At 38.1% G+C, this 21,829-nt stretch overlaps 2 protein-coding genes across 3 annotated transcripts; one reads left to right on the top strand and one right to left on the bottom strand.

Moving 5' to 3' along the window:
• The first annotated feature begins 11 nt into the window (after positions 1–11).
• Positions 12–11,804, top strand: LOC111328333 (zinc metalloproteinase nas-15). The gene is made up of 18 exons (XM_022932734.2): positions 12–126; positions 512–638; positions 1,141–1,338; positions 1,589–1,712; positions 2,142–2,320; positions 2,535–2,753; positions 3,103–3,126; positions 3,625–3,759; positions 3,996–4,118; positions 7,014–7,151; positions 7,405–7,527; positions 7,652–7,762; positions 8,192–8,329; positions 8,875–8,964; positions 9,896–10,051; positions 10,761–10,858; positions 11,071–11,211; positions 11,698–11,804. The coding sequence occupies exons 2-17, from the start codon at positions 530–532 to the stop codon at positions 11,206–11,208; spliced, it is 2,103 nt and encodes a 700-aa protein (XP_022788469.1). The 5' UTR covers positions 12–126; positions 512–529; the 3' UTR covers positions 11,209–11,211; positions 11,698–11,804.
• Positions 11,805–13,016: 1,212 nt separating this feature from the next.
• On the bottom strand, positions 13,017–21,369 carry LOC111328327 (EVI5-like protein). Of its 2 annotated transcripts, XM_022932728.2 has the most exons (14): positions 21,099–21,369; positions 19,502–19,850; positions 18,783–18,899; positions 18,161–18,235; positions 17,918–18,043; positions 17,629–17,667; positions 16,852–16,956; positions 16,562–16,651; positions 15,630–15,727; positions 15,367–15,481; positions 14,751–14,783; positions 14,311–14,451; positions 13,832–14,002; positions 13,017–13,278 (listed from the first exon to the last, which is right to left on the bottom strand). In XM_022932728.2, the coding sequence occupies exons 1-14, from the start codon at positions 21,224–21,226 to the stop codon at positions 13,195–13,197; spliced, it is 1,671 nt and encodes a 556-aa protein (XP_022788463.1). In that variant the 5' UTR covers positions 21,227–21,369; the 3' UTR covers positions 13,017–13,194. The 2 variants fall into 2 exon arrangements, with proteins under 2 accessions (XP_022788463.1, XP_022788464.1); XM_022932729.2 differs by lacking the exon at positions 17,629–17,667.
• Between the last annotated feature and the right edge of the window lie 460 nt (positions 21,370–21,829).

Genomic DNA, 21,829 nt, shown 5'->3' with positions numbered 1-21,829 from the left:
GTTCGGCAACTGTTCAAACGAACAACACCTATGAAAGGCATTCACCCTGCAAAATAAGGCCACTCTTCAATGTACAGCGCCGAAGCAGACGACTAATATTCCTGAGCAGTAAGTGGAATAATTAGGGTAAGTAACATTTTTTGTGGCCCATGAAATGTGATGAAGAAATCATTATCGGAATTGCCAATTATCGGTCTCAAGAATGTCGTCAAATCACAGAAACTAGTTTTCATTCCAAGGGAGTGGAAGAAAAGATTTTCCTTTGTTTAAACCTCACCTAGTTTTATAATTGTTTTTTTTAAAAATACATAGAATGGCTGTAACGATATATGTCCGGTGAGTTTGTCACTCAGAAATGATTCTCGTTGAAATTTTGCTTTAGAATCACAGAGACACCAATTCCTTTTACCAAGTCTGCTTTTGAACATTACTTTTCTCGTGCTTAGATGTAAAACTTTCGATTTGCATCGAATTATGATATTTGAAGAGTTATAAATTTATCTCTTTTCAGGACTGTTTGCGTTTATCGATGAATCACATCTCGCTGCTGGTTCTTGGTACCCTTCTCTTGACCAAAGGATACCAGGGTGAGAAAGGAGCCTTCGAGCAGATTCTGGAAGTAAATCTTGGAATAAAAAGTAGGTTGCAATCTGAGCTCCACTGAAGGGGTTCCCTATGTGATATTGCCAACAGTGATGGTGTGTGTCAGCTAATTCTTTTTCAGATAGCAAATTTATAATGGCAATTCAGGTACGATGCAAAGAAAAGAAAATTTCGATTTCTAGGCAAAAAGGCGACTAGATCAAACAAACTCTGTCCCAGTATCATCATCTCTTGAAGAATCACTGCTACATTGCTAGGTTGGATCACTTTCATTTTCAGGCAGATGTTTTAAGCAGGTTCTGTGCGATTTTAAAGAATGAAGGTTTTGAAACTATCGGCTCACCACATCATGCGAAAAATTTACTAAGGACATCTTGTTTGCTGATTTAAGGCGTTCCTTAAGCTTGCAAAGTAAAAGGAACTGAAATATTACTGCGGGTTGCATCCTGGTAATGCTCTTCTGCATGCATATTAAAATAAACCCCGTGCGCGAAATAATTTTTCTAAATTTCTGTTTGAAAACGCATTCCTTTACAGATAATCCAGAGAGCCAAGGAGAGCGCCAATCTGATTCACTGCATCTCTATGAAGGAGATATCAAGCTTTCAGAGGAGCAGCGACTAAACAACGCTTTGCATGGAAACCCAGATGGATCTCCAGGACGCGCCGCAACCAATGTGGACAAGATAAAGTGGCCCAATGGTGTTATTCCTTACGAGTTTGATTGTAGTGTAGGTGAGTGCTTAATACCAAGAACGGTTTAGCTGAACAAGTAACTATTTAAGAAATAGCAAGAAAGCATTCAGGCTCCTCCTGACTTGTTGTAATCTATTCTTGATCCTTTCCCACCCAACAAAAAAGTGAGCGACCCAAAAAGCTTCCCCTTGATCTCTTTAACATTTTACGGACGTATTATGGAACAACTATATAGAATGAAAATAGAAAGCTACTGTTTTAACCAATCAAATGCGTCATTTATTTGCAGCCAACATGGATCGCGCGGTACGAACCACAATGGAAGCTATTGCTGAGTGGGAGAGCAAAACATGCCTAAGATTCGTTAAGAGGACGACTGAGACAGAGTTTCTTTGGTTCCATCGTGGAAATGGGTATGGTGGTTTAGATCATGTCCATGAGTCTATCAGTCCCTGATTTTACGAGTGTATCATGGTTTTTGTAGCATGAAGCGACTTGGACTATTGCTGCTACTCTTGGATTGGTTCAGTACCAATGCACTGCAAGTTATTCTTGGCATTTGTTCACGGCTTCCTTTCAGTTTCTTGATACACATTTCTATTACACGTTGGATAAGGTTACTTTGAATATTATTTCAAGGTCTTCCTTAAGAACACCCCCTTCTTCTTAAGACACCGTGTAAGTCAAAAGCACTCGAAAATAAAACGGTCCCTTGCGTTTGCTACATGGATAATTAGGTGATAACAAGAAGGGTCGGAGGACCAGGCAGAAATGTTCGCATTAGGCCAATAAATCTAAGATCCTTATCGATCGAAAGTATTAAACGTACCATTTTTTTACAGTTGTTGGTGCGAGGTTGGAAAAGTGTCTGGTCGAAAAACTTGGCTGTCCATCGGAAACGGCTGTGAATACAAGCACGTGATGACTCACGAGATTGGTCACGCTATTGGTTTTTGGCACGAACAGAGCAGACCTGATCGGGACAACTATTTGAAGATCAACTGGGAAAACATTCTGGACAGTAAGTTATCGGGCACGCTTAAATGAAAAATTTCATCTTACCACAAAAAGGCTTTTGAAAGATGGATAAGAGTGAGCGACAAGAACGATCATAAAATTTCATTTTACCAAACGTCTCTCGATCTCTAGAATGATGTAAAAGCAAGTCACAACTTGACTGTCCAGACTAACGGACGGTGATTTGCAACGAATCAAGCCAATACTTTTATTCCTAGGTATGGCGTACAACTTCAAGAAGAAAGTTCAAGGATCAGAGGTAATCGACTACGGGGTCCCGTATGATTACTCATCTATAATGCATTACCCATGGACGGCTTTCTCCAAAAATGGAAAAATGACTCTGGAGCCAATCAGACCACTCAATGGGAAGACCCCGTATATCAAACTCAGTGACGATGACGCATTACAGGCGCGCAGGATGTACAAATGTCCCAGTAAGTATCTCTTCATGGTAGAATTGATGGGAATAAGAAAGAGCATGCAAAACAAATACAAACGTAAAAAAGAAAAAAAAATGAGTGGTAAAACTTTTCAGGTTATCGGTCACAACTCATTTAACTTATTAAAATGCTTAAACCAATGGTGATTTTCTTCAGGGAAAACCAAAGAAAAAGACCTCAACTTGATTATGAAGCTTACTCTGCAGGTTCCAAATTTAAGTTCTCTGTTACTCAACCAAATATCAGTAAAATTGGCCTAAAATTTTAACTTCACTTAAGTTTATACAGTTCCCATCAAGGTCAATATCACTTGTTAACTATTTGTAAATTCATCTGTAATCAGGTCGAGTTAAAAGAAACACAATCGGTAAGTGATCTCTTTAACTAGCTTTTGCAATTAATATATCAAGTGCTGGATTAATTAAGATTAGTCCCTGTAAAACAAAGTGAACTACAACAATCAACTTAATGCTGAATTTTAATTCGAATCAGTTCTTAGTCTTGCCACATACCGTTTTGCGGGTTGTTGAAACTGATAGAAATTTCACCCTCTAAACTACCCAATGTCGTTGACCTGAGACCAAAGCATAGTTGGTGTTCGGGTAATTCAAATGAACAAAAGAGGTTCTGTCAATATTTCAACTTTAGTCGTGGATGTGTGACTCAGAAAAACAATCTGACATCTCTGCACCTGAGAATATAATTTGAACCTAGAACTTCCGACTTTACAAACTGAGTTTAAAGATCCTGTTGATTAGCTGAACCATGTACTATATTCACTGTCTCAAACGTGCTGCCTAGAGATAGAGTGAGACAGATGCTAGAAGAAAAACCGGACAACTTTTGCATTGGTTTCTATTTCCAGCAAATGCTGCTCCAGAGAGGTGCCTTGACAGGGCCCCAAAAGCCGACTGCGAGAGCTGGAAAAATGCCGGCTTCTGCAAACAGCATTCCTCCCTGATTTACCATTGCAAAAAAAGTTGTGAATTTTGCTCATCTAGTAAGTATAACAGATACATCTGAAAGATCTCTAACTTTTCCCAACGAAACACTAAGATTTTGGAAAATACTGCAATCGATCTTTGTTGAGATTTAATTGATCTGAACAAGAAAAGACTTAAAAAACAGATCTATTTATTTGTCTTATGAAGAGTGCTCTACTACAATGAATTTTCGATGCTGTCTCTGTAGTACAGGCCAAACAAATGCCAAAGATTCTTTTCTTTTTGCTTTCAGATAGTTGTATTGACTTAAAATACGAGTGCAAAAAATGGGCTTCTGACGGAAAATGTTCCTCCGACAAAGATTACATGGACAAGCACTGTCCTCACACGTGTAACACGTGCAAAAAGTGCACTGGTAAGTTACACTTCCAAAGACTATAGAAAAATATGCTAACATATAACCTTGGGGAATTTGAACTGAATAGTAGAACTCGGAACTACCTGTCCGTTAAGTGGTCGAAGCGAGACTCAAAAACAGGACCTCCCGAACGGAGGGATCTCTCAATAGCAATTGACCTTTCGGCCACATGAACGAAGAGTAAAAAACCAAATAAATGAAAGCAAAACTAGTCTTCTTTGCCTCTGTTCGGTCAGTCACTCCAATGTTTATTAATCTCTTGGTCAGGAAAATTGTTTTCGTTTCCCTTTTTTTTATTAAAGGGTTGCAAGCTGATCAAAACCTTCTTCATAGCACAATCTATTTACTCTTTCGCCTTTGCAAATGTATTTGCAAATGATTATCTACTTGTGAAGTCATATTCAATATTAATAAAGGCTGATAGTTTCGAAAGAAACTGTTTGGGGCTGCGTCGGTAGGGGTAACGAGATAATTTGGATATATCAACAAAGTTGAAATGGTAAATTGGCCACCGTAACGATTACAAAAGCTGACGTTTCGAGCGTTAGCCCTTCGTCGGAGCCCTTCGTCTTTCGCAGCCTCAAACAGTTTCTTTCGAAACTATCAGCCTTTATTCATTTGTATTTTGATTGCTGCGACAGCTAAATTTTGTCTTTTTCAATCCACACCATATTTAATATTGTTTGATGCTATACAATCAGCGTTGTCCACGAAATCTTGATTTTACTTACGATCTTAGTCTAGTTAGAGACAGCTCAGAGGGTTAATAAGAAGCTTTGTTATATACCTAGACTTTCACTCACAAAACGAGCACTGAGATTGGTTGATTCTTGGTCACGTGTCCCCGATCTATCCCGACCGGCAATCAATTGCGCAGTTGTTGGCTGCGCGCCGAATGCAACAGCATAAATTTGCTAAAGGATTGTTTAAGGGAAAGTCTAAATAGATAACAAAGCACTTAAGGTTACCGTGCACCTTCAGGGGTATCGCGTGCAAGCGATGTGGCGCGTCCGGTTTAAACTGTAGATATGTAAACCCCTATATCAAATTAAAGTTTATAGGACTGGCTATCAGACTATACCAAAAGTTTTGAAAAAAAAATGAATTGTCGAGTTTTTCACGACTTCTAAATGCGAGCGCCCGAATCACCTTTTGAACGTTACATGTTAAGGTGGATGAACACAGTTTTCGCGCGCACAAGGATTGCAAAAAACAAACATGCCGTCACAGAGCAGCCATTTCATTTACTCAACCCGTACCCGCACTGTCTGTGCTATTTTTCTCTATAGTTGGCACAGTGTATGAGGGATTTAATCTTTTGTTACAAAGATATGTTAGAAAAGTTAACGGTGCAAAGAACCCAGTGATTCTGAGCTTTTTCGTCGTTACCGAAACTGAGAAACCAGTTAAATGTAGCGCATGCGTAGTAAGTAAAAAAATGTGATTGAATGGAAAATTGCTTCCTCGGAAATATGCCTATTTCTTGAGAACCACTCATTACAATTTCACGAAATTTGGCACAGAAATACTTTAGGAAACAAGTAACTGGAGTATTGAAAAAAATAGATTTTAAACAAAGGAAATGCTAGAAAATCGAGTGAACCTTTAACAAGGGATAATCAAAGATTTCTCTGTTAAATTGTTAGCAAAATGGTGTTAACTTGTGAGTATCGTTACAAGCTCACTGCATGCAAATTATAAAGAAAATTTAATGACTAGATTTTCTACAAAAAAACAAAACCGATTTTAATTGCTAATTTATATCTATTCATATCGCCATGGCAACGGCACATACGTCGTTGTTAACTTGCTTTCTTCCAATTTTGGCGACCGAGAGATCAAGGGTTTTAGAGAAAATAGTGAAAGAAACAAAGGTATCAAAAACTGTGTTCAGCCGCCTTAAAGCGAATTTTGTTTTTCGCTTATTTATGTGTTCCTCCGTTTCCGGGGCCAAAGCGCTAAAAACACGCGTCTGCGATTTGCCATATTCAATTTCAGTGAAAAGTTACAGAACAGTTTTGAAATAGGATTAAAAAATGTGGAGTGATCGTACAAAAATTGCTCTTGATAAAAACTATTTAGAAATAACAAATTCGGAGACCCGTGTTTGTTGTTTATATGTAAATAATAGCTACTGTCCAAATTTGAGAGCAATCGAACAAATTCCCTTTGACTTGTAGCTCTTAAAAGGTGATTCAGTGTTTAGATATCTACAGTTTAAACACGAAGGCGCGCTATATAAGGAAGTCTTCCCTGGGAAGACCTTGGCTCATTAGTCACTCGTCGTTGACGTGTGCGGGTCAAATGTAAATGGTGGTAGACGAACAAAAGGAGCTAATGAGATATCTATTGTTTACTTCCACCAGCATGGTGGCATGAGGTAACGTGCGAACCACCTACTTCGATCTCAAATTTACCGCCACAAATGAAGACAGTTTCCATTGGAGAAAGGAAATACAAATCTCAAAAATTCTTGTATTGTGATGAAGACAAAAAACAATTTTGAGGAATGCGCCTGTTGCTCACTGCTTTGGAGTAGCTGTAGCTCAAGCTGACTTGACTCTAAGAGTTCTACATGACACAACGGTTGATTGACAAATGGTCCAGTGGGACCTAAGGCTCCTTTTATAGCGCGCCTTCGTGTTTAAAGCGGACGCGCTTCAGCGCTTGCGCGCGAGACACCCCTGAAGGTGCACGGTAACCTTAATGTATGGTCCCTCGGGGAAACAGTTAATTTTGTTTTCCTTCAAGTCCTGATGTTTTCCGACTTCGTCTCGGGAAACATGATACCATCGTCCACTAACTAATGCACATCATGTTGAAAAGAGGTATGTTTTATTTTTACTAAAAATAGGATAACTTAAAATATCTGCTTCCTATTCTAAATTTTAGACCCATCGCCCAAGATTTGTATTGACAGAGCTCTATCAGCGAATTGCGCCAGTTGGAAGCGGTCTGGTTTCTGTGCGAATCCCCAACATTCAAGTTTGATCTATCACTGCAAAAAGACTTGTGATTTTTGCTCATCAGGTATATGCATGCTTCAAATTATATTTTTTCTAAGGAAATGGTTAATTTTGAGTTTGGCATTTACAAAAAAAGACGGAGGTTTTTGGATCGGCAGATAATCACCAGCCTTACCTCGAGCATTTTATCTTAAACAAGGGGCGTCATTCTCTATTATCTCGCTCGTCGAATCTATTATTATGTATGGAAAAAAGAAAGGGATATCAGATACGACCAAGGACTTCAAATGCTTAGAGCGTCTGTTGCGTCTCCACAGATAACTGCGTCGATCTGAAATTTGACTGTAAGGTTCGTGCAGAAAATGATGAATGCAGTTCTGATCCAGTCAAGATGGAAATGGAATGTCCTCACACGTGCGGCTACTGTAATGAGTGCACAAGTAAGGACCCTTGAGGCAACCTTTAAGGTGTGATGTTTTATGGGCTTTCTAGTAATTCCCAACGCCATTCTGTTATCCTTCTTCTTCTTTTCTTTTTTCTTTTCTTCCTTTTTTTTTTTGATAGAGCCAAATCCGACTAATTCACCGAAACCGACCAAGCCACCAAACCCAACTAATCCACCAATCACAGGGATACCAACCGTTCCACCTACTTTGCCGAACAGGACGGGATCAGGTTAGTGCATTCACTGTTCCATGTTTGCTTTAATTCTATCTTTGTATTTTCAGGCACAGAATTTCTTTACAGAAGGCATCAAGTTCCTTTAAATAAATCCTTTATTTGTCAATTTCTTGTTGTAAAAAGACTTCTGTGGTATAGAAAAAGTTATTATGAAATGAAATTGTTAAGAAAAAGAACAACATAAAGACACGTTTGAATTTCGATGCGCTTGCAGTTTAAGAACTGTTCAGGGAATATTTACCTTTCGAACAACTTTTTCCATTTTCCCATTCTAATGGGTTGTTTTGAAGTGAGAACAACATGGCAAAGTCAAGTGCAACAAAAACTAGAAACTTTTTACAGAGAAAATTGAGCACCACCTATACTTAATTGATTCTCTTAAGTCATGACCGAGTAAAAACTTTTCGGATCATTGCATTCCAGGCTTCATGTGTGTTGATAAACGTAAAAGCTGTCCATCGTGGGCTGCCAGTGGTGAATGCAAAACGAATGGATGGACTGAAAGTACTTGCCGCATTAGTTGCAAAACAAGATGTGATACGTACCCAATCAAGCCTAAAGGTAACGATTAATGTATTTTTAAAGGTAAGACAAGGGTCAAACAAAACATCTTTATTTGGGCAAGGTAGCCCCATCAGCCATAGGCTGGTATCAAAAGGGGCCCTGCGTAAATTTAAGACTACATGATAGAATTTAAAAATTTAAAAATTATCTTAAAATTATATTTAAAAAAATTTGAATAAAAAGGAAATTACATATCAATGAAGTACAATTTTTCTAGATCAACACAATAAAAAAGAGCAAATTAAAGTATGTCCGAGTATTATATTAATAGAAAACTAATGACTAAAATGAAAATAAGAGAGTTCTTAAAAAGGGAAAGCGGCGTGGCTTCTTTTACTTGGTGTGGGTCCTCTGCCATCTTGCACACTAGCATTGCAGCTTGAATACATGTTTAAATTCCTGTTCGTCTTAAAACTACTAACATAATAAGGGTGGAAAAAGATGTAGTTGAAAACCTTATTACCCCTGTCACCGTTTTCACATTTCAGAAACTCAAGACACTGACTGAAATTGCCATCGCATGGTTATGTTTTGTCACTTAGGTGCTTGCTCAGAAGGTCTCGGTCTAGGATGGCCAGGAAGCTACAAACTTCCAGACAGTGCTTTTAGTGCTTCAACAGAGTACAGACCAGGTGAGTGAGTAATTACGAAATCCATTGGGATAACCGTCATCCACTATGCTGTTCTGTTTTACTCGATACATACCGTGCACTCATAAAATGGCGAGTTACATAACTTTCTGCGTAACAGGATGACCAAAGTTTAACCCTTTACAACCTAACACATCATAACGCATATCCTCTAGACTGTTCGTTATACATTTCCTATGGTGCTGACAAGGAGAATTTTTTAACAATCGGGGGCTTCTTTATTCTTTAGTTAGTGATATTGTTTGGAGAAATTGGATGCTGGTCACCCGCACGGTTCTAAGGGTGAACAGTTTCAAAAATTTCAATTGAAATTTATATATACATATAGTAAAATAAATGAAAAACGAAAGTCCTCTTTTACTTTGCTTTTGCGCTACGCGTTTCACCGCTGCTGCGGCTCTTCAGGCATAGCACTTTGCTGATGAAGGTCTTGGACCGAAACGTTTTTTTATTAAACTTTTTAGATTTTTTATTGAGTGTATGTCTTCCTTCGCTCGAAGTTGTCCGTCCTCGTGTGCCATACTACTTCTCCTATCATTTATCGAGGTTTGGACTACGAATCCTTTTGGATCCTTCTGGCGCGGCGTCTCTGTTGGCTCGAAGGAGGAAAAAAGTAAATGAAATATCAGGACTAGACAAGAACCTTTCTTCTGCCACATGATTTCTCGTTTCATTTACCTTGCGGGTTCTTTTAGTTTTGTTCTCATGTACAAGTAATTTTTAATTGGTGAGCCACATAACGACCTGTCTGTTTCTATATGATTCTTTCTCTCATTTGCGTTTTACCTTCGTTTGGTTTTGCGCTTATGTGCGGCTGATTAGCTAGTGGGCCACACAAGGTCCTTTCTGTTGATACATGATTCCTCCTTTTATTTGCGTTTTGCGTTCGTATGGTTTTTTCTTATCATGGTAGGTGATTGGAGAGCCACAGCAGACAATGCTCGTCTTTACTTTGAGGATGACCAAGACAACAAAAGGATCGGAGCTTGGTGCGCTGAGGTTCGCGACAACCAGTGGCTACAGATTGATCTTGGCCAAACCAAGACAGTTAGGGGAATAGCCACACAAGGTAATCTAAACCTGCAGTTGTAACATGTTAGCCGGAACTGTAGCTGGCTATTGCCTTCACGTGGGGATTCATACTCATAACGCTAGTGATTTATCTCCCGTAACAATCCTTACAACTGATAGAGCAACCAAAGCGCGGGGAAAACGCGGCCGACCAAATCGTGATTGGTTTTAGTTTTGCATCTGATTGGTCGAGAGAGTGGTGTGACTTTTTTGGATTAATCACTGATCGAAGTAGAGCGAAACTAATGTAATCTCGCACTTTTTTATACACTCAATTGAAAAATTCTCCAATTGGCTGGTGTTTCACTTAGAGATCAACGCAGCTTTCTCGCTAGGTGCGCACTTGTAACCCCAACGATTTCCTACTTAAACAAACTCTGGAGTTGATAATAAACAGGCGTTCCACTTAGTGGCCAACGCAGTCGAACAATTCATAAATATAAGGTAGTTTTCAGTTAACACAGAGCGCAGTAAGGAAAAATCAAAACAGTTTAGGATCGGTTTCCATTCTTGATTGAAAAATGCTTTACCACGATTTTATCATTTTGAAGAAAATAAATTGACGAAATTTTTCGGAGACTAAAATCAATAGGAAAAGCCCGTGACAAGAGCCTTTGAGTGCGTGCAGTTTGTGATATTACCCAAAATCTTAACGATAAGTGATGTAGTTAGTTCGTGTTAAGCTTTCATTTTTAATTGTCGTTAAGGTCGCGATGTTTTCCATGAGCACGTCAAAGAATACAAACTGGCTTTCAGTAATGACGGATCAAACTTCCAGATTTACCAGGAAAATGGAAAGGAAAAGGTGAGAACCAAAAGCTATTGCAATCAACGTTTTATTTCTTTGCCAAACTATTGTTTTTTTCTTTGTTTGTTTATTTGTTCGCTTTCATAAGGTTGGTGCTCGAGCATGTTAATTTTTTATTATCCCGGTTTTGGAGCACTTTAAGTATTCCGCGTATCTGTAAAGGTTCTTCCAGCTATTTTAAACTATCTTATGTCGTGCTATCATTTCAGACTTTTGCGGGAAACTGTGATCATTTCACACCTGCGTTGAATACATTCAATCCTGTTAAGGCCCGATATATCAAGATCATCGTTGTCGACTCGAGCTATCCCTGCATGAGGGTAGAGTTGTATGGGTGCGATGCCTAAAGGGTGAGTCTAGCCTGCAGAGCAGGCGTAAATTTGGCAGCGGTTGCCCAGTGTTCTCTTGGTGATAATTACTGCTGCCATCTTTGATCTTTACGGCAGCACAAGATTATGAGTGACCAAAGGGGTGAGAGACGGTCAAAAAGAGGGAGAGGGGACGGGGTGCTCGACTTCCCCACCCATCTCCCCCACTACCCACCCTAACTCTAGATCGAAAGTGGCCGGTTGGATAAAAAAATCGCGAGCTTGCAACGTTCATGCGCTCTTGTGTTCGTAAGAGGCCTGCATTGCAGGCTAGGGTGATTCCAATACCTACCGTAATTAAGATACTGGCATGCCCGCTTTGGGAAAGCCGCTATCAATTCAATAAATATCAAATATTCGAAGGCAGGTTGAATCAACCCTCCAGCTGATAATGGAGCGTATCTGTAAAATAAGATGAGTTTGTCCTAGCTATTTTAGATTCACTTTTGAATTTCCGTACTTCCACAGGTCTTGAAACGCTTCTTCTGAGGAACCGGCCTTTCCACAGAACTAAGTATAATATAAAGTTTGCAAGATGCTTGGACAGAGATTGAATAAAAAAAAATTACAATCAATATTTTCTTGAGTGTCTACTATCTGACAAGTAAAGAGAATGACAAAAGTTATTTACCGATTATTTGGCTTAGTTGCAAAGGTATTCCTAACACAGATACCGACACTGAGGAATGTGGAATAGATTTTCTTCGAATAACATTAACCTTGAAATACGAGGTCACAGATTTATTTTTGTGGACTGAATTAGAACAGGCAACCCAACTGAAGATTTCAATATAATTTGGATATATCAACAAAGTTGAAGTGGTAAATTGGCCACCGCAACGATTACAAAAGCTGACGTTTCGAGCGTTAGCCCTTCGTCGGAGCGAATAGAGGAATTGTGGTTTGTGTGTGCTTTTTAAGGCAGAGAATGGTGCTACGTTATTGGTGGGAACATGGCAACGAGAGAAACAAGAATAAATTAGTGGAATGAAAAGCGTTCGTTGATCCCTGTGGGATTTAGACTGCCGGTTTGAAAGATGAGCTTTTGTTCAGTTTCTTTCGAAACCGTCAGCCTTTGAACATTTCAATATTCCGTGAAACAATTTCCGTATTTATTGACCACAGAAACCCGGCCTAGTCTCTTTTCAAAATGACAAGCACATACTCTTTGAAACGATAATCAATGCAAAACTAAACCATTAAGTAAACTTTACTCTTCATTAATATTTTAAGGTACTCTAGCAATATTTGAACTCTTAAATCTAAGATACAAATACCAAAAAAATTGAGATACCTTAATTTCTCGTATAAAGCATTTTCCACATCAACATTTCGAGCCTTCGCTTTTTACAATTCTCGACGTGGGATATCAGTTTAATTTAATTATTTCTATTGTACAACTCTCCTCTGTAACAAGAGCATTCGAACAGATAACAATTGAATGTTTTTTCTTTCTTGTGTTTCTCTTTAGCTCGATATATCTTTGAACATTTTGTGTCATATTTTGCCCATAAAGAACATTTCAAAACCAGAGAAAACTAAGGAAAAATTAAAACAAATCATTCCAAGTTCCTTCTTTCTTTAGTACATTGAGAACTATTAATAATGAATACGAAATTAATTCTTTTTATCATCAAATTACATTATTCATTACATTTTGAACATAGTCAAAAGACAAATTCAGGTAATTCACCTGTAAACTCCCTTCTTCCGTCTCGACGACCATAACGACCTTATCCTTACAAAACAATGTAAAGAAAAGAAAAGAAATCACAGCGATACGCAAGTCAATCTAATACAAATTATTCGTATTCTGGGCTCAATAAAGGCACCTTGACAATCCAAGAGACCTGATAGCTATGAAAGCTGAATGACTTAATCGTCTTAAAACGAATGTTCCACATGTCTTGCGTGCGTCAGTTACATATCAGCTAAACGATCCGACTCTTTTCCACCAATTGTTGTTCAAATAATTTTTTCATCTTTCTGTACTTCTTCCTCCACTTGAGGAACGGCCGCTTTCTCTGCACTCTCTTTAGCGAGGTAAAGCTGCAAAACGGGCAACAACACTTCAATAGATAGTCAGCAATTGGAGATTGCAAATTACATTTTAGGCAAGTAACAAGTAGCTAGTAGCTGATAAAATGATAAAAAAAAAAACATAATGACTAATGTTGGTATATTTTGACGATGACACTTGATTGTACTGCACAAAGCACTTTATTACCAGTATAGTCACTTACTATTATGAACAAATTAAAAGACCTCGCAGGTATTCTCGAAGTTTGGGCGTGTACATATGTATGTCATCTATGTCGAAGTTTCAAATTCTATTCTTCATAATGAACTGTAAATTACATTTTTGTGCGTATAGTACCTACTTCGTCTTTTCAAATGTAAATTGTTCTAAGTTATTTCCTTTGTTAGCCTTTTTGTTTGTTCCCCTTACAACCGTGCACAGGTGCTTTGTCTATTTTGTGCGATTATTTAATAGCTTTGCAGCACATGTAGCCGCGACTGACAAAACATTACTTTGATAACAACTGAAATACATCTTTATCCTCCTAGTTTTTTACCCCATGCAACAGCCTTTAAAACAAACCTCGTTTTCTAAATCTCGTGACCTCCTCGACATTTCATTAAGCATTTGGTTTGTTTTAGATTCTCTCTTTTTGTACTCCTCCAGCTCCGCCTCCAATGCGATGATCTTAACGTCCCGTGGGGAGGGAGGAGAGGCATCCTGTCGCCCGCTCATCTCGTTTATTATGTGACTCTGTTGGGAAATATGCCAATTGAGCAAAGGTGATCATAAGTTCAAGGTGGACCTTGTTACTATTTCACAACTCTAAAATCGTAAAGAAATAAGGGATCCAAGGGAAGAAGCGAGAAGAAGTCATCTTGACCGAACAAATTTGGGAAAATTAGAATTTATTATTCGGCAAAGACAGATGTGTCCTGATCCACTCGTGTACAGAAAAAAAAAAAATCGGCACACACACAATTATCTTACGTACGTACGATCTCTTAGTATAGAGAGCGAAAATGATCCGTACTTTGACAGAAATGAACGCATTTAACTACCTTAAACATTGAGAGTTCTTCTATTCGTCTGTTGGCCTCTAAAAGTGCAGCAGTAGTTGCCTCATCGTGTTTTTTCAAAAGGACAAGATCTCGCTTGAGAGCGTAGATTTCTTCTTGTTCTTGCGCCCGAGTTATTTGACCCTAAAATTAATAAAAAGTTGGAAGTGAAAGATCTGGAGAAGAACACTTTGCCACAATGACATTGAAAAGAAAATGGGACGAGAATTGATAAGAAACTTAGCGATATGAAACCGAGAGCAATAGTGCGAAAACTCTCCATCTTTGTTCCCAGTTCGTGTCTGATGTAAAACATCCTTCATTCGACCACCCAGCTTAAGATTTACCATCTCCACAAATACATATAGCAGTGAAAGTTTCTTTGTCCCACGCTGTAGACAAAGATGTAACAACTCTTGCACTTGACCAAAAACAGCCGTTACCTGTATTAATCTGTCAGCTAAACTGGCACTCTCCTGTTGAACAGAAAAACCAAAAGTGTTCCGCACATTTAGTGACAATTTATCGATCTTATTCTGAGGTAAAATTTCAGTAACCCCATGCAATGAGAAAAATTCAGGTCCCCAGATGGAATTTGAACCCACGACCCTCCATGATCTAGTCGGATGCGCCAACCACTGAGTTTCTGGAGACTCTATGGTGAGCAAGGGTCAGTTTGTGGGTATGGACTGGAACCGCATCGCGCGGCTACACAGCCAAGTTTAGATCAGCGCATGTAATCACGGAGGGTCGTGGGTTCAAATCTCGTCTGGAGACCTGGATTTTTCTTATTACATCGCATTATTTCATCGCATTATTTCATCTTTACAACCCCATGCGGCTACACAGCCAAGTTTAGATCAGCGCATGTGACCACGGAGGGTCGTGGGTTCAAATCCCATCTGGAGACCTGGATTTTTCTTATCACATCGGATTATTTCATCTTTAAAACCCCATGCAACTTCCAAAATTGATAATGGACGTGAAGAAAAACAAAGTTAATTGTAAAGTGCCTACGCTATCCTCCTGTGGTCATATACACATCTAAACTGTACTAACCTTCTCCAGTTCATCGATTCTCTGGAGCAGTAGTCTATTCTCAGTCTTCAATCGTCGTAGTTCTTCGTTGTCTTCTGCTTCTTTGTGTTTTACACGCGTGTACTCCTTCTCCAGCCTAAAACATAAACGCGCGAAAGGAATTGGATTGACCCACCCCTGAGAGAGCGTCCGACATGAATATACAGGGCACCACTGGGAGGGGGGCAGGGAAAGATCAGTAGTTTACAAGTCATTCAAGTCGACACAGCTGCCAGAGGATGTACCTTTTTAATTTCTTGGTGCTCACTTTGGCTTCTGCAGCTGCTTTCATCAAAACATTCATGTCCTCTTCGTATTTGTCTGGCATGGTTTTTTGAAAATACTTATAAGGAAGAAAAGAAATAAAATAAAAATCAAACAATCAATTTTCATAATGTTTGCTCCACTGAGACAGCTGTAAGATTTCCGTGGCTGAGGTGACAAGACTAGAATACATATATATGTAGATGGCAGCAATGTCTTCTCAGCCAAAACCAAAACCTGTATCTTCAACTACTTTTATGTGAGAACTCAAAGCCATCATAAATTGCCTTGCCAATAAGCCAAAGAGACCTAATAAGGCAGGTTCTAAAATCAACTATTCTCAAGTGGGAGACATGACACAATTATTCGCTCTGACGAAGGGCTGACGCTCGAAACGTCAGCTTTTAAACTCTTCACGGTGGTCAAGTTTCATTATCGACTTAGTCGATAAAACCAAATGACCTTGTTACCCCCCACCGTCGAAGCACCACAGTTTCTTTAGAAACTTACCCCCTTAACACAATTATAAAACCTGCGCATTTTATTTTAGTCGCCAAATGGTTCAAGTTCGTCGGAACAGAAAGTGCGATTCGTCACATTAATTCGGCAGATTAAAGGAGAGCGAACTTATATAGACTGAGGCTTCTTTGATTAAGAACCATAACCCTAATCTTGAACTTTCACCAGCTAAGTGCAGGTAAAAGAGCAACAAAACGTTACAGACCTTTCGTTTCTTAAGCACTGATTGAAATCAAAAACATTGACCAGACCTGAAATAAGTCGTTTGCTGCCGACCAGCTTTAAAAGACTGGGAGCCTCCAGCTTCTTTTCTTTGCTATTTTGGACAGCTAAGACCAATTCTTACTACCATTGTGACAATGCTACGCACCCATTGGGTGGCTGGTTGACTCACCTTCAGCATTCCTTCCATATCGAGTTCAAGTATCTCATCTTGGCCAAGGGTGAGCATTGCCATGATGACACGAAAGAGACCCTCCCTTCCCTAAACAAAAAAAAGCAATAGATACTTCTGTAAAAGAGTCAACTTCAAAGAAATGTTTAAATACTGATGGACTGAGTTTATCCTTGGTAGGACTAGGGTATTGATTTTGAAAGTAAATTTATTTGCCTGTACACGCAAACGTTTTAAAAGAGAAAAAAAGTGGATAGTTGAGAATTCTAAAATCATTTGTCACCTCTCACCTCACAAATGAAGACATCCATAATTCTAAATGATGCATTCAGCGGAAATACAGAAGCAAAAAGCGTCAAGAACCATGATGATGCATACATGGCTGTATGGAATCCCTGGTAATGGAGAAAGTACTAAACAATAATGCTAGTCTCTCTAAAATAACGTTAGTTGTTTTCGTTTTCTTTTTGTTTCGATTTTTTTTCTCTTTTAAACACAGATATCAGGCACTATACAAAATTATAGCTTTCTGTGTGGCATACATTAAAGAAATATTGTGCATCACACAATTTGTCAAGCCAAATGCAAAGGACTCTTGGAAGCTGGAGAGTAAGGGAGCCTGGGAATGGGAATTTAGCAATGGACATTCCTCTAATTGGTTCTACTTGTCCACAGTTGCTAAGTCCAATTGGAATTTAAAATGTTGGTATTTGCAGAGGGAGAAAAACCAGAGGACTAGGGGAAAACTCTGGAGCAAGGACATGAATCAACAACAAACTCAATCTAAATGTGAATCAAACCCAGGCCACAGTGGCAGGAGGCAAGGGCTCTCACCACTGCACCATCCCTGCTCCTCCAAAACAGTAGCCCCCCCCCCCCCCCCAAGCTGGAATTGACATGAGCTTGCTTGACAACAAAGGAAAAATACAGAAATGTTTACAAATGGCTACAAAGAGTTTTGAACTTGTGATTAAAGAAGCACTTTAAAATCTACATACTAACTACATGTTAACTACATACTAACTACATACTAACTACTATTATTAATATTCTGAAATTAGAAATACCTGGGCTTGAAAATGTGAAAACAGAAGGGGAAGGTGTTCCTGAAAAGTATAGGGAGGGGTTCTTTCAAAAACAAACAGTTACATGTAGACTGTGCAATGCATAACACAAGCATGTAAATTTAGCTCAGCTATGTGTGATCTACCAGATGTAGTTTAGCACTCACACCATAACCATAATCCTGTTAGTATTAAAATTAAAAGTTGCTTTACTTTTAAGTAAAACTAATAATAATAATAACAGTAATAATAATAACAACAGACCGTGTTAATGAACAGAGTTATTTTAAACCTGCAACATGCTTTCCAGCTGAAATATGCAAAGTCCTAGTTCAGCCATTGTGGGTTTGAATATTTCTCTCATTCTATAATCCTGCATGAGCTTTACAAATACACAAAAAGCATCTTCCTCAGGCATCTACAATATAAAAAAATAAAGTTTTAACATTATCTTGTACAAACATGTAAATGTATGATACAAAAAAAAAACAAAAAAACAATTATAACACACTAGCCAACAAAATGAAAGAGTTACCTGCATAAGCAATATGCCAACTATGAATGCACTACCTTGACAATATCCCACTTCCTTATCCCACACAGAGTATGCCTAATTAAATAGAAAGCAAAATAAAGAACATGCTGGTAATATTGGTACGTCAAGCTTTACAAAATTTTCTAGTCAAGTTAACCCTACAGTGTGACATCTCTGAATCAAACAGGAAGGTCACAAGAATAGACTGCAGAGGAAATAATCACCAACTAAATAAGCTCTTGAATGTTGAACAAATTCTCCTCGTCAGCAGATTAGGAAATGTGTGGAAGGCAGCAAGGAGAATATGCAAACTGATGTCAGGGTAGAAAGGGTTAAATTGCTTATACGTGGTGGAAAGTAGAAGAAAAATGTGGAAACAACTTACAACAGTTTCCATAAAATCTTTATAAATTTTATTTATTCACAGGAAGCATGAAACACCATCATCAGACCAGCAAACCTCCACTGAGTCAATGATTTAGTAGCACATATTATAATTTGGTAACACCAGTCTCATGTTTACATTAGACATATTAGGTTGGAAATAAGTAGCAGAACTGGAAAAAATGTTTAATTGGTCTGGCATAAACTTAAGACAAATAGTGTTAACACACATGTTTACCTTGATAACATTATAAAGAGTTCCTTGACCAATACCATCTTTATCTTTAAAGAATGAATGATCAGGAAAGGTTCTTGCAATATCTCGTTTTATCATCCGTTCACATGCTGAATTGCTCTGAAATTACATGAGAAAATTTAAATATCAAACAGAGACTTCTTTTAAAACTGATACATCAATTGATCAACTAAAAAGAAAGGAAATTGCAAGTAAGCTGATAGTTGTAGCTTGCCAACCAAACAATAAAAAAAAATAATAAACTTGCTTCCTTGAACTCAGTCACCTTAGATATCTTGCAAACTTGAATTAAAGGACATTTTCCTTGATGCCCATTTCCAGCAGTAATGTTTACTTTTAGTAAATCCAAACTGCTTTTTATTCCCTTTGCTTTTTGAGTTAGTGGGATTACTGCAGCTTCACAGTTTTTCATGATAAACCGAAGCATCTAAATATAGGAAGCCTTACATAATGTACATATTATGAAAATCATTTTATAGTTAAAAAAGTCCTGACATATACCAAGATATTCCTTAAGAATTATTCCAAAAGTGTCAATAAGCAATATGATTTTAAAGAGTTGTGAAACAATTTACTACTTAACACTACAATTCAATTATCAATCGATTGCTGCTGAAAGAAAAATACGGTCAGATGCCATGCATTTGCAGGAAATTATTCACTATACTCACATTACAACATTACAAGTGACTGCAACTAACCTTAATAAGCTGGGGGTACTGATCTCTAAGGGGAGAATCCCTTGCTTCACAAAGTAACTGCCATACCATCCCACGCAATGCATTAGGAACACCTCGCCTAACCATATCTCTGATAAACTTTGGTTTCTTCCTCTGAGAATCAGACCAATGGTTAATGAGTTGTCCCCATTGGTGATAAGTGTCTGCTTCGCCACACAACTCATCATGGTTGTCTGGTGTCTCTGGACTGTCACATGTAGCATCTAGAGAGTTACTTCCTGTACTGCATGCTGACCATCTCTTATTGCCAAGGCTTGGAGATGCTCCATCTGGGATGGTGGTCAGTGCCTTAGAATCACTGCTCAACAACCTAAAAGAGTGATAAAATTTTTACTGTTAACCTCATGAAATGGTCCTAAATTAATGTGATACATTATTACTTAAAGTGGAAATTTTGAAGCACTTCATTAAAACACTGAAATATCTAGGCCAGGCATCATATGCTAAATGTGCATGTATGCTGGGAAGATTCATGGCTGCCGTGGAAATAAATCTGGGATGTAAATTGGTGTGTATATGCAAATGACATTTTCCAGAGATTTTTTGCATGGGGTAAAATCATATGATATGACATTCTTCAGATTTATTTTAAATTAAGTTGATATATAACACATTTGTAAAAATGCAAATATGTCTGCAATCATAAAATAATAATAAAAAAAAATGATCACAAAATTGAATAAAGATTTATCAATTCAAATTTAACATTCACTATGTGAGAGCCATCAGATTACATCCTTTTCCTAATCAAGAATCACTTTTTGCCATGATAACAAATGATAAATATTTATAGGCACAGGTAATTTAAGAAGGAAAATTCATGACCTATTTTTCATTTTACTTTTCCTCATGTTACTCTTTCTTAATTGATCACATGCTTCATTTGACTGCCTACGCAATACCGAAAACAATTACAATCAGGCCTTTTCACACAGCTGTAATATTTCAGATTGAAAAATATGCAAATTTTGAACCCAATTGACTGTTTTATTTGTTATCTAATCAATGACTCACTAGTGCGTTCACTTAGTTAGCTATAAGAACTTGTAGAGTTAAAAGTATCTGCTTCATAAACAAATAATCATTATTTGAAAGGTTCCTTTTCTTTGATATACTTTTACTTCAACTTAGCGCAATATTTTGGCCGCTTGAGTAATACTATCATAGGAGCTTCACGTGCCGGAAATAAAGTCACAGGAATAGTAGAGCTTGCCAAAAAAAAGTCCACAAAGATTAAGCAAAAGTGATATGAATAATCTTCAGGTCGATAGATGAAGAATGCATCTTGAAGGCTCTGTTTTCGATATAGGGGGGCAGTTTTTTCACCTCGATTAATGGTCACAAAACATTTCTGATATTGTAACTCAATGTACACATTAACATACTTTGTGGCAATAATTTTCAAACAGTATATATATATATATATATCTCAAAACATCAAGGGTAAAAATAAACATCGCAAATTTTAAGTACTCACTCACACATATTTTAAATTGCCGTCGTTTTATTCACACAAAAAAAGAAAGTAATAAATCTCAGCAATCCTGTGAAGACTCACCTGTTCTGTTCCTCTAAATGAGCCAAAAGTTCGTCCACTGACTTTGTTCGCGACTTCGAGCGTGGCGGAGGTTTCAAGGTTTCCGGAACACTTCCATCCTCTAATTCTCCTTTTGAACTGTTATCCATGATGTTAATTACAGCAGTCTTTTCTGCAACTCTCCTTATAAACAGACGAAGCTGCCATTAACTCAATGGCGAATTATGGTGGCAGAACTGTCACAGCTGATCTCGGAGGCAGGCTGTAACAACAAAACATGATCTTTTTTCTCTTCTAAGTCGTCACGTTTTGAATGTACAAAAACTCAAATAATCGAGCGAAGAATCGTTAAATGCTAGTTGAAATAAAGTATCCGTTCAGCGAGCGAAGGGTCAGAACAGCTTTTCCGAGCACAGACCGTTTCAAAAAGTAACAATCACAACACACAACTGCACAGCAAGACTCTCAAATTTTGTAGGAACTTGACTTCAATTCAGCGGTCGTCCGTCTGAACGCATGAATTTTTATGTGCTATCAATGATCGACAGGGATCAAAATCATCTGCGCATGCGTCGCCTGAGCATGTTGTTGTCGGTGGTTGGCGAGTTGTTCGATCGTTCGATCAACGAAATGTCGGAGCAATTTAAACTGCGCATTCGTGGTTATATTTTGCCTTTCAGACTGGAATGTAAGGACGCTATTTGAAAATAACTTCTGCAAACTGAACTCGTCGACATGTTGAACGTATTATT

This window comes from Stylophora pistillata, chromosome 4 (assembly GCF_964205215.1).
Source record: "Stylophora pistillata chromosome 4, jaStyPist1.2, whole genome shotgun sequence".
Taxonomy (NCBI): Eukaryota; Metazoa; Cnidaria; class Anthozoa; order Scleractinia; family Pocilloporidae; genus Stylophora; species Stylophora pistillata.
Note: the sequence above shows the minus strand (reverse complement) of the source record. Positions and strands in the feature narration are given on the sequence as shown.

What these genes read in the sequence shown, in the direction of transcription:
- LOC111328327 (XM_022932728.2), bottom strand. Translation starts at nt 21,226, where the DNA reads ATGGATAACAGTTCAAAAGGAGAATTAGAGGATGGAAGTGTTCCGGAA. An exon ending in GAATCGATGAACTGGAGAAG is followed by an intron (nt 14,784 to 15,366) that starts GTTAGTACAGTT and finishes TCTGTTCAACAG; the next exon opens with GAGAGTGCCAGTTTAGCTGA. An exon ending in CACGAGATTTAGAAAACGAG is followed by an intron (nt 13,279 to 13,831) that starts GTTTGTTTTAAA and finishes CCCGTTTTGCAG; the next exon opens with CTTTACCTCGCTAAAGAGAG.
- LOC111328333 (XM_022932734.2), top strand. Translation starts at nt 530, where the DNA reads ATGAATCACATCTCGCTGCTGGTTCTTGGTACCCTTCTCTTGACCAAA. An exon ending in CAGGATGTACAAATGTCCCA is followed by an intron (nt 2,754 to 3,102) that starts GTAAGTATCTCT and finishes ATCTGTAATCAG; the next exon opens with GTCGAGTTAAAAGAAACACA. An exon ending in CACGTGCAAAAAGTGCACTG is followed by an intron (nt 4,119 to 7,013) that starts GTAAGTTACACT and finishes TCTAAATTTTAG; the next exon opens with ACCCATCGCCCAAGATTTGT.